Source organism: Chrysemys picta, chromosome 5 (assembly GCF_011386835.1).
Source record: "Chrysemys picta bellii isolate R12L10 chromosome 5, ASM1138683v2, whole genome shotgun sequence".
Lineage (NCBI taxonomy): Eukaryota > Metazoa > Chordata > Testudines > Emydidae > Chrysemys > Chrysemys picta.
The window spans coordinates 40,650,812-40,663,583 of NC_088795.1; the positions used below are offsets into that span (position 1 = coordinate 40,650,812).

The 12,772-nt window shown below is 41.9% G+C and overlaps 1 protein-coding gene across 10 annotated transcripts in view; it reads right to left on the reverse strand.

Moving 5' to 3' along the window:
• Positions 1-6,483: 6,483 nt before the first annotated feature.
• PDE5A (phosphodiesterase 5A) overlaps positions 6,484-12,772 on the reverse strand; it is a 198,610-nt gene continuing 192,321 nt past the window's right edge. For all 10 annotated transcript variants that reach the window (XM_042842380.2, XM_005290290.5, XM_042842379.2 and 7 more), the window contains 2 exons: positions 10,710-10,793; positions 6,484-6,790 (listed from right to left, as the gene is read on the reverse strand). In XM_042842380.2, the coding sequence (XP_042698314.2) occupies positions 6,653-6,790; positions 10,710-10,793 (222 nt within the window). In that variant the 3' untranslated portion in view covers positions 6,484-6,652. The remainder of the gene's footprint in view (positions 6,791-10,709; positions 10,794-12,772) is intronic.

Sequence of the window (12,772 nt, forward strand, 5' to 3'; positions counted from 1 at the left end):
GGGCAGATGCAGGGAGTCCACAGGCTGCTGGCCACATCTGGGCAGCTGTGGGGTCCCCCCACCAGGTTGGGGGCTGGGAGCTGCGAGGGCAGGGCTAGCTGGGAGCTCCAGCCCCAGAGCAGAAAATGTCACGGAGCCTCTGGAGGTCAATGGAAGTCACGGATTAATCATAGCCTTACCCATGAGCCCAAGTCAGCTGACGTGAGCCAGCTGTAGATGTGTAGACATACCCTAAGTGGCTGTGCACTTGTTAGAATATAATTACATGGTTTTAAAATGCATATGCAAATGGCGGTTAGCTTAAGCAAATGGGCAATAGTGTGCCACGTTGTGTGCAGACTCAAAAAATCTGGTACTCAGTGACTATTTGGAAGTTACTGCTGCTTGCATGCATACTTACCCATTTTGCCTAGAGCTGCAAAACTCCTAGAGCCAGAAATGTTGCTGCTCAAAACCTAACAAGGCAAAGAATAAGAAGTGCAGAGAGGCCTGTTGGCCTGAATCAGCAGTCAGGGTCAACAGTCTGCACAAGATGTAATTTTTAAGATTATGCTGTCAGATTAAAGTGTATTTACCCCTTATTTTTTAAACTCACCAGATTAAACTCTTGTAACCTCTGTTATATGACTTGCCCTTTGGGGGCTAATTTTATTCACACAGCACCTTTTACAGCAGCTATATTTGTCAAACTTACTTTTCTAAAAAATCAGACCGTTTATGACAGGTTCTGGTATGTGTAATTTGAGTGCTTTCTAGTGGGAAAAACAGCCAATTTCTTTTTTCTTTCTGTTTTTTGTTTGTTTGTTTGTTTGTTTTGGAAAGGGGAAACTGTGCCACCGGTTTTCAGTTATGACAAACCTTGTGCCTAGGGAATTTCCTGATAGTAAGGCAAAAATTCTCTAATGCTCCAAAGCAGGATCTTCCATATCAACAGAGGTTTATAAACAGATACAATTAATTACAATACCTAAACAATTAGAGGCAATTTCTTGGATCAGGACAATGCCATTGCTTTGAAAATTTATCCACAATAAAATTAATGACCAAACAGCAAAACATAGTTGACATCTTCCTTTTTTTATTTTACAAATCATGAAAAACAGTACAAAGAAGAGAATGAGGAAATAAGTAGTTGAGTAGCAGTTTGATCATAGAAAATTACCTAGCTGTATAGTCTTTCTTTTATCAACTATACAGTAACTAGGACAAACAATTCTGTTAACTAACTTAAGAGAGTTATGCTGAATAACTATGTAGTGGGGAAAATTGAAGAAGCAAGAACAAGTCAACATTCAAAAGACTTTAATACTACTTAAAAGCTGAACATAATATACATAGTAACCTTGTTAGCCTAATACAAAAATACTGTGCCCAGAAACTATATATTTGTTAAAATGTTTGAAAAGGTAGAAGAATACAAATAGACATGCTCAGTGGCAAGTGACAGTTCATTACGATTCCTTTTATTAAACTATAATAGAAATTTATTTTTAAACTATGTACAGTGCTTTTCACACTACATTCTTTAACAGACATGTGCATGTGTCTATCATGTTTGTACACAGAAGGCTCAAATTCTAACTTCAGTTACACCTGTGTGGTACCATTGAAGTCAATGGGGGCTGGCTGAATGAACTATAGATTGTGCAGGTGTCACTGAGGGCAAGAATTTGGTCCAGGGTCTTTATCGGTATAGGCAAGAATAAAGATAAATTTGGCCCGCTCCGCAACTCTCTATGGGGCCCAGTCGAGCTTCCACTGAAGTTAATGGGAATCATTCCATTGACTTCAAGTGGGCATTTGATCAAAGACCCTATATCATGGAATGGACGAGCTCATGGTGCGGCAGTTAGCAGAAGCCAGTTACTGTTTAGCACACTTAATTAATATACATTTACAAATGGTGCTTAGATATGAATTTCTCTATGGAAACCAACCTCTCTTTGTGGAAAACAAGCCTTTCCATGCAATTTTCATTCAGCTAGCAGTGCGGAACATAGAAATAGCCTGATCTCATAATTTGCTGCATCTAGTAAAATATCACTAATATCCAGACCTGACTCAGATGATGGCTCTCATTTCTGTGAGTGTCCAAACAAAAAGGCTCAGACCCATCTTTTAAAACAATGCAGAGGTCTGGAGAGTTCTTATGAGGGTGATTGTTACAGACCAGGGATATTCTAGAAACAGCAGAGTGCTTATGGAATGTAGACTGCACGTAATTAGTCATGGAGGGAACTATTCTACAACCCTCAGACAGGCCAAACTCCCAATTAAAGCTAATGAAATTTCTACCCACAGGATCAGGGCTTTAAGAGATACTCCCTTACAGCTTCATAATTTATGAATCATTTGCATGAGTCAGCACTCTCTGCTTTGATTCTGGTTCACAATTGTGATGAGATCAAACCAAAACACTGGTTCAGCGCCCCATAAACTTTTAGGATCTAGATTTGACCTACCTGACTTCAGGCTTCTCTAATGGGCTGAACCAGAATACTGGGACCAGATGCCCCTGAAACTAAAGAAGCTTAGATCTGGATTAGATTCCACACCTGAACATGGCATCTCAGAGCCACCCCCAAATGAAATACATAGGGCTGGATTTTCAAAAACTCACCTTTGCATGCACTTGGGTTGCATGTGCACGAGGCAAAAGTAGGCTTCTAAAAAATTGAACCCATTGTTGTAAAGAGAGAGCCCTGCCACTATTGAATGTTTCACAGAGAGAAAGAACTCACAATCAATAGCCTGTCAGCATCCCCACCATCTGAAAGCAGCATGTGGTGACCCACTTATCTTCAGACTGCTGGGAGACATTAGAGACTGACTGGTTGACGAGATGCTATTGATTTATAATCAACAGTACAAATAAGTAGCTATTAAGAATCTATTGTGTGATTTTCCTTAGCTGCTTTTACTGCATGCGAAATAATAGGAAACCTGTTTGTTCTACACTTAATACTGTATTACAGAGATGGTAACTTGCTGAATAGATGGTTTTATTATTTCTGCTTAAGATCCTCCCTCTTTTTATAAGGAGAAGAGCAGGATCACTCACTCTTTAGGTGAATGTTAATATATGTGATACAATTATTTTTTTTAAGGGGAAGTAAAGAAGAAACAAAGGTCTGTATTAAGGGACTAAATTTTGCCCTGGGATGTGAGAACACATTTTCCATTGATTTCAATGGGAGTGTGCATGCACATCTGAGGGCAAAATTTGGCCTCACATTAGCACTGGTCTTTCTTGGTATCTTGATTCAAAGCAATATGAAGAACACAGAGGGCCCGATCCTGCTCCCAAAGATGTCAATGTCAAAATTCCTGAAGATTCCAATGGGAGCAGGATTGGGCCAACAGAGGCTTAAATTCTATCCCAATTTGCATATTGTACAATTCCCATTGACTCCACTGGGTGCACAGGCTGTAAATCAGGGTAGAATTTGGCTCACAGATCACTAAGGCATTTAGACACAACTCCTGATGAAAATAATGATAGCTGTACAGCTAAATACATTAGTTGGCTTTGAAAATTTCCATCTTCATGTACAATGTATTTCAGGCAGAGAACCATTATTTTACCTATATGGTCACCTATGTTATCAAAGACAACTAATATCTGTTATCTGCACACAAACCAACCATGCTAGAGCCTTGAAGCAAAAACTGCAATCAGGCAGACTGAAACACAATATAATGCCCTGATCATGCTCTGAAATACATAAAACATAAGGCCCTAAACCAGTAGTTTGAAAGAGTTTGTATGTGGTTTTTTAAAATAAATAAATACAGATACATGTATGTTAGGACAATATTTTGATAAAAAACTTATGTAGAATAGACGTCTACATTTATTCCAACATATACTTTCTCCTATAGGGAGAGATTTTGTGGGGATGTATGTATACCTTAATTATATGCAAATACTATATAACTGTGTATATTTGTCAGTGGAAGTAAAAAATAATGGCTATGTGTTATTTACATGTTTGTTATGCCAAAGATATGGCTTCAGCATTCTTTTGCATTATTTAAAAATATAAATCAGGCCATGAAAAACTGTTATACACCCACAGAGTACAGCAAATAAGATACATAATAGTTGGGTTCTTAATATTAATGTTGTATCACTAACAGTTTTATCACTATAGTTGATTTGTTGTGTCATCCCCAACCAAGTTTTGCTCTCGATCATACTAGCAAGAATAAACCTATAAATATTTTATCCACACATATATTATATATAAAATAAATGGCTTAGATAAGAAAATAATTTTACTTCAGTAACTGCAGTATGCAAATTCCTACAATAAAAAGGAGAATACAGGAATATGCACATCCTGAGGTAATCTTATTTATCTAAGGAGCAATGACAAGTTTTTAATGATGATGACTGTGTTTGTGCCTATATATAAAATATTATATATATATATATATATATATACACACACACACAACTCATATTATGTATGCATAGATACACATAGAGTACTGCATATCATAATACCCCAGGAATTGTTCATTATTATACATTGGATTTATGGAAACTTGAGCGACAGCTTAGAAAAAATATTTTTTTCATAGGCAAATGTTTTCAAATTTGGCTGCAATGATAATGTACTGACATTCATAGGGGATCTTAAACTAGAGTTAAATCACTTGCTACTAACTGGGTTGATTGAAATGCCGCAGAAAACAACAAGAACAGCCTCCTCTACATTTCCTTATTTCTAGAATCAAATAATATTTTGAAAGATTCTGAAACATTTACTTAACATTTCCTCTATCTATTATTTTTCATATTTGAGTGCCTCTGTCTCTTTTGATTCCTTCTAAGACCAGAAGCAGGAGGGATGATAAACAGGGGCTGTTTTCACAGCGTTTCCAGATTAACTGTAAGCAGGTAGTACTGAAAATCTCATGGGGAAAAAAGATTTCTTGCAGTTTCCATCTAAAATTGCGTGGGCTTAAGTGGTTCAGGCAAACTGAATACACACTCTGAAATATATGAGGTTTGCCCATCACTACTGTTATAGATATGAAAATCATCATCTTTGTGCGTTTCTACATAGCCAATGTTGTATCTGCATTACTGAGAAGTCTTATGAGCCCTTGTCTCATTTTTAATCTACTGATCATGGCTACACATGGCAATTGTGCTCCCTTTATTCTAGTGTTTTGGGGTTTGTCTTGTCCATACGCTTTCTTGAATTCATGCCAAGTGGCCTATTAAAAAGAATTTTTATTAGGCATTTCCTCTGTTAAAAAAAATTATTTCCTCCATATCTGCTGCAAATCCACTGTCTCTGAATGCTTTTTATGTCTCAAATAAAAATTTTAAGTCCCTGCAGTATTCTGACTTGCTTTTGCTTTCAGTCTTCCTTTCACTTATTGCTTTAAGACTTCATCTGGTTAAAAACTGTACCTAGTAGAATAAGTGCTAAAAAATATTTTTTTAAATAAAAACATTCTAGTTTGCAAAGTTAACATTTGCAATCTCAAGTAAGCCTTCAAAGTGGTCATGGCCATTTTTTTAGTGCTACTAGTCTAATGAATCAGACTCACTAACAATCTCCAGAAACATCCTCTTTTCCAGATCATATTCTTGAATGAGCCAGTTTTTTCATCACATGCTTTCATAATCACATTCTCCTCTGCTTTTCCTTCTCTTGTGTCAGTTTGTTGGTTATGATGACATTAAACTCAGCTGCAGTATGAACATATTATCAGCAGCTCAATAGTGATTCTGGTTAGCTCAGTTTACTTCTCTTCACATCCATTCTCTGTTTCTCCCAGCCTTGTGTCTGACAAGTTCTTCCAGACAGCCTGTTAGCTACCTTGTGAGTTGTGCTATCGTATCATCTCACTGAATAGCTTTCGCATCTCTGTGTAATTTCTTGGCACTTCCACTGCAAATCTCACTTAGGTGCCTGATTGTTTAGTAATTCACAGTATTTTTTTTAAACTTCTCAAAAAGGTATGACCATTTTGTTGAGACATTCTTGTAAAATCATAAGGCATTGGTACAGTATATCACACAAGTCCCTGTGCTTTGTCAACTGGGGCCCAATCCTGCATTCCCATACAAACGAAGCTCTCATTGATTTCAACAAAAGTTTTGTCTGCATAACAATTGTTGGGTTAGGCCTTTAGAGTGAATTTTAATCCCCAAGCTCCTTTTTGTCTCCAGGCTTCTTGCAAAAGAATAAACAACATTGCTTATTACGTATGGTTACATAACAAAGAATAAAAGAGGAAGAAAAGTGCCATATATGGTAATCCTTAAGGTACTGGCCACTCACGAAACACTAAACAACTATGTACATCTGTAAAGTAAAAGGCTTTCAAAGGCAGTCCAGTAACTGTACTTGTACCTCTGTGTAGAACTGAGCAGAGTAAACTAACTCTGCAGTTCTATTTTTCTACCTCACCTAAATGAAATATAAGAAATATACAATCATTATACATCATTCACATAAAAATGGTCATGCTATGCTTTTAATGGCAGGGAAAATACATATATATATATTTTTAAATACAATAGTGGCAAAGAATACACCAAATGCCTACAGTGTATAGCAAAATGTAGTATCCCCAAATTACTGTATCATCTGAGTAAACTCAAACTTGTATTTGCTAAATCAGAATCTCAGTTCCGCTTGGGCTGATTGCTTTCTCCATTAATCAGATTCTTGTCCTGTTGTTCAGCTAAGGATTGCCACTTCTGCCTATTCTTTCTACAGCCATCCAGTAAAGGGAAGCAGGCTTCTGATACATGTGTCAGGGCCTGCAAGAAATAAAAAAATCAGACTGGTAATGCATAACAAAAACCACAGTTTTCCTGCTCCTTAAGATGTGCCCATTGGAGGCACTAGACTAGAATATGTTTGAAACATAGGGCTTGTTTATACTAGAAAGTGGAGCTGTGTTGGAAAACTGATTTTAAGAAAGGCTCCCTCTAACTCCAATTCCAATATGAACTCAATTATTTGACCTATGCAGACCAGGCTAATATAGCCATCTTTATTGCTGATGCAATTATTGATTTACAGTTACCCAGGGGACGTTTGGCCCCAGTGTATTCAGCAACTGATTAAGAAAGGTCTAGAGAAGAGCTGTGTTTAGTAGCCATTCTCAATTACTTTTCATCTCCTAGTGTAGACCAGTGTTTCTCAAACTGGGGTCGCCGCTTGTGAAGAGAAAGCCCCTGGCGGGCCGGCCCAGTTTGTTTACCTGCCCCGTCCGCAGGTCCAGCCGATCGCGGCTCCCACTGGCCACGGTTCACCGCTACAGGCCAATGGGGGATGCTGGAAGCGGCGACCAGTAGGTCCCTTGGCCCGTGCCGCTTCCTGCAGCTCCCATTGGCCTGGAGCAGCGAACAGCGGCGAGTGAGACCCGCGATCGGCTGGACCTGTGGGCAGGGCAGATAAACAAACCGGCAGGGGCTTTCCCTACACAAGCGGCGACCACAGTTTGAGAACACTGGTGTAGACCAAGCAATAGTGAGTTACTGTATTAGGCCAACATGGACTAATAAAAGGGAAGCAGAGAACAAGTTTTGGAAAGAGAATTAGACTCCAATGTTTGGGTTAGAATAGGGTGCATAAATAGTAGGGAAGGTCAAGAAATTTCCACTGAAACAAAATTTTGATGAAAAATGTAAAATCCATGAATATTTTTGTGATTTTTTTTTCTTCCTCATTCACAATCACATGTGATGAACACATAGCCCTTTACTTCTATTAGCTTCTGGAATTCAGTGGGACAGAAGTAATGAGTAAGAGTCCTGTGGTTGGGCCCACTGTCTGTTAGACATATGAAGTGACTGACTACTACACAAAGCAAAGGGGTGAAGTCTGAAGTTAATGAGTATGGGATGAAATCAGTCAGGATTTCACTCCTGGAATTTAATTCTCATTCAAACAATAAAAGATAGTGATGCCTGATTCTACTTTTTCTTATAGTTTTACAACAGTATAACTCCATTGGGCCATATCCTGTTGTAAATCAGTATAGTTCCATTGCCACCAATATAACTGAGGAACTGGCCTATTGTCTTCAAAGGAATTATTCTTGATTTACACCATTGAGAGGAAAATCAGGCCCATTAGGCACAATTCACTGGAATTATACCATTTAATTTTTTTGTATACGTTTAAAATATGCTAGAACAGTTTAAAAATGCTAGAACAGTTTACTCAAATGTCAGCATTAAAGTCAGTGAAATGAGTGAAACACTTTTGCTGTTATTTATAGATTCATAGATTTTAAGGTCTGAAAAGAGCATTATGATCATCTAGTCCAGCGGTTCTCAAACTGTGGGTCAGGACCCCGTTTTAATAGGGTCACCAGTGCTGGAGTTTAGACTTCTTGGGACCCTGGGCCAGAGCCTGAACCCTACTGCCTTGGGCCAAAGCCTGAGCCACACCTCCCGGGGCTGAAGCCCAAAGACTTCAGCCCTGGGGAGTGGGGGCTCGGGTTTCGGCTTCAGCCCTGAGTGGCAGGGCTCAGGTTACAGCCCCCCCCCCCCCCCCCCGCCGCCTGGGGATGAAGCCCTTGGGCTTGGACTTTGCCCCCCTCCCCTCCCACCCATGGCAGCGGGCTCCGGAGGGCTCAGGCTTCAGTCCCCCTTCCTGGGGTTGTGTAGTAATTTCTCCTGTCAGAAGGGGGTCAGGGTGCAATGAAGTTTGAGAACCCCTGATCTAGTCTGACATTCTACATAACACAGGCCATAGAACTTCACCCAGTGATTCCTGCATCTAGTCCATTCACATGGACTTGATCAATTTTGGTAAAATGGTAAACCAGACTTTCAGTGCTGCCTGCAGCATGTGAGACAAACTCCTAGGGACAGGATGAAAGCTCATGAAAAAGCCAATGAGTGGGCAGGCCAAAGTTATAATTGTGCTTATTGTTCATTTTTACAGTGTTAGAACACTGGAGAATGAACTGGTTCCTTGTTCCTTTCCAAGTGACATTATATGAAATGATTTATTGTTTCATTACGTGTTATTCATTAAAGAAAGCAGGTGGAGTGCCCACCCTGCTCTAAATAGAATAAATCTAGAATGGATCTGCTCCAAACTTAGCTCTTTCATGGGGCTTGCCTGTATTGTTAACTTGAATGACAACAACAAAGCATATGTCCCAGCCAAAGCTTTCTCCAGAGCTGGACTGTTCCATGCATTTACCTGTAGGATCCTAGCGCTCTCGTTTTCTCCATAGAGATACGCCAAACCCTCTTTTAACCTGGGTGGCAGCTAACAGGACTCACCTGGCAGCATGAATCAGCAGAAATAACTTTTCACCTGTATGGTCCTGCATTCCTATATAGGATCCTAGAAGCTGCCACCCCGCTACAGAGTTTCAGTTCCTACCACATGAGGTTTAGTGGCTCAGTTGTGCATTTCAGGCCCAGCCCTGCACTGTGCACAGCATGGAGCAGCACTGCCCCAAGGTAGCATTGTGTCTCCTGCAGGTACAATGTCTCCCAGAGCCCCTGCGAAGTGCAACATCCTCATAAAGGGTGGAGTGTGCACTCCCCTTATATCTTGATCAGTGCAGGGGAGGTCGTTGCGTACATCATTTGGGTGGCTACTGCCACTAGCTAGGAGTAGGCCTTGTTCTCAGGAGTGCTCCACAGATGCAATTTTGTTATGAAGCATGGGCACAATCTGGCCCAATATATTTTGATAACTAGTTCACGTGAGACCCAGTCCTCCTCTGGGAGTTTCAGACTGGGAGATTTCCCAAGAATTCTTGTGTTGGGGGTTGGGTTGTCTTCCCCCTTTGGAAAAGGCCAGATATTCAGCCCTGTGGACCCTGAGATCTGTATGGATCACAATGCATCTGCAGAAGTAACAGGTCTCTTGCACAGAGGATCTGTAGTGCACAGCCACTCAGTCTCCTACAGCTGCCTACCTTCCACTAGAAGGAGCTGTGTGGGCTCTACAATAACAATTGCAACTATATTCCCCTGTTGGATTTCCAAAGCACGGAATGGGAAGCTGCACACATGACTGCTGATTCTGTCCTCAATAAATTGATAATTTGTTCTGTGGATTTCAGAGGCATTAGAGAGCATCCAGCCCTGCCTCCTCTCAACCTGCAGATGTGCATTCATGTAAAGTTGCTTTGAAGTGGGCATAGAGGATGAGGGATGAATGTGTGAAATTATCTTGCTCCCATTTCTAATGGATAGATTTTTGGGGTTAGGTTCCCATTTGCTCCCCAAGTTTCAGATCTCAATAACTGCACCCAGAATACATGATACAACCTGAGGAGGTTTTTCTCCAGTCTCAAAGATAGGAAATTAACTAAGTTTTAATACACAACATAATCTGATCAAGTACCTGACTAAGCAGCATGCAATTTGTTGTTCCAAGAGCACATGGCAACTTGGTGGCAGAGCCAGGAATAGAACTCAGGGATCCAACTTCTGCCTCTCCACCTGGTTTTGCAATGATTACAACAAACCACTTCAATCGAATAAGTAAGCAGCTAATGATATATGTTGAAATAGTCTTTTGACCAGATTGAATATTGAATAACAAATAATAAAGCATTTCTCATATATTATTCAACTATAGAACAACAGCTAACTTGGTTTTAACTTTAGCCTCTGCACTTGTTGCAGGCTACAATGCTTAGTTCTGGTTTAGTTAGTTGTATAATCCATGAAAAGAGTCGCCTCTCAAATAGAGTACCTCATAGAGCTGTAAACAAATGGCATCTATGAATCCAACTTGCATGCTGGGAATTTTATTTTTCTTCTCTCTGTTCATTAGATCCTGAAAACACACAAAGAAGTAGTCAGTTTTCACAGCAAACACCCAAGGTGAATCAGCTCTATATTAAAATAAGTTTTTAAAAAAATCCAAGAGTCAATCTGGAACTATGTAGTAAGAAAAGTAGCAGCACAATATGTTGTCAAGTAGATAACTTGGCTGCATGAACAACTTCTGGAGTCTTTTTCCTGGAACGGCAGTGCACAGATCATTGGTGGTGGCTGAAGCCCACTTTAAGAGGGTGAGATGAGTTTGCACTACTTGTTAAGAATTCCCTTCCTTAATAATTTAGCAGCATTACCGGCTACCTGGGAGGAAAAAACGATTACCTACCTTTTTGTAACTGTTGTTCTTCGAGATGTGTTGCTCATGTTCATTCCATTCTAGGCATGTGTGTGCCTGCGTGCACAGTCGTCAGAGATTTTTGCCTTAGTGATATCTGTAGGGTCGTCAGCGGCGCCCCCTTGAGTGCCGTGCTCATGCGTCGGTATATCAGGCGCTGCCGGCCCTACGCCCTCTCAGTTCCTTCTTGCTGGCAACTCCGAGAGATGGGCAGGAGGGTGGGTAATGGAATGGACATGAGCAACACATCTTGAAGAACAAGAGTTATGAAAAGGCAGGCATCCGTTTTTTCTTCTTCGAGAGCTTGTTCATGTCGATTCCATTCTAGGTGACTCACAAGCAGTGTCAATGAAGATGGGCTCAGAGTTCACGATCTTGGAGCATGCAGTACTGCTCTGCCGAAGCCAGCATTGTCCCGGGCCTGCTGAGTAAGTGCATAAGGGGACATAAATGTGTGGACAGCCGACCAGGTAATCATCCGGCACCAATAAGGCCACCGACACAGCCTCGGGTGCGCAATCGTGCTGTTGGAGTCAAGGCAAGAAGCTGAACTGCCCTTCTGTGCCAGAGGAATCCCCTTCCAGTGACCACAGTGGGCCCTGTGACCATGGTGGGCCCGTTGACGCCTGAGTCTGACTGTTGCCCCTGGAGACCAGTGCCCGGAGTGGGAGGATTGGTGCCAGTATCGAGGGGACAGGTTCCAGTGCCGGGAGGACCAGAGACGTGATGGGGAGCACTCCGACGTGGCAGGGAGGACAACAGGTGGGAGAATAAATGGTGCCGGTAGTACGGAGACCGGCGCCTCCCTCTAGGCAACCTGCGTTGCGATGGTGGGGACTGTGATCGCGGTGCCAGTGACCCAGAGCTAGCCCCGGATTTGCAACACGGAGGTGGAGAGCCCTGTCTTGTCTCAGGGGATCATCTGCACTCCACTGCCCCCTGAGGGGTCTTAGCAGCTGGCTTGCCCTCTTGGGGAGCCTTTTCCATTTCCTGCAGCACGTGCTGTGTCGGCAGCGCAGGTGGAGGCCTCTGCTCTCTTGGTGCTGTGGAAGCTTGAGAAGGCGTTGGTGCCATCAGGGGGTTGGGTCCCATACTGCTCCCGGGAGTTGTTGTTGGTGGACTTTTTAAGGGGCTAAGGGCCCTGACCGGGGAGTCATGCATACGCTGCTCTGGAGTGGCCAGGCTGCCTGAGCTGGATCCCTTGCCCAATGACCCATGGCCCTTCTTGCCTGGAGCCGGAAAACCATGGTTCCTTGGTTTTTTGGGGGGGGAGGGCACTGGCGACAGGGAGCGATGCTGGGCAGAGCCCGGTGCTGGGGGTGCATGGCGTGCCAAGGCACTAAGCGAGTCTTGGCAGATGGCTTGGAAGCCGGGTGAAGGGAAGACTCCATGAGGAGAGGCCACAAATGAATATCCCGATCCTTCAGAGTCCTGGGCCGAAAGCTTTTACAAATACAACACTTGTCCTTCATGTGTGATTAAACCAGGGCTTAAACCTGGAAGACCGGGGCATGCCCTGCCTGGGTCGAAGTTCTTGCTGGGACTCTTAACTTCTAACTACGCTTAACAACTACTTAACACTAACTACTATAAACAAACTATTTACAGGGCCCTAAGGCTTGAAGTCAGTAGAAACGAAA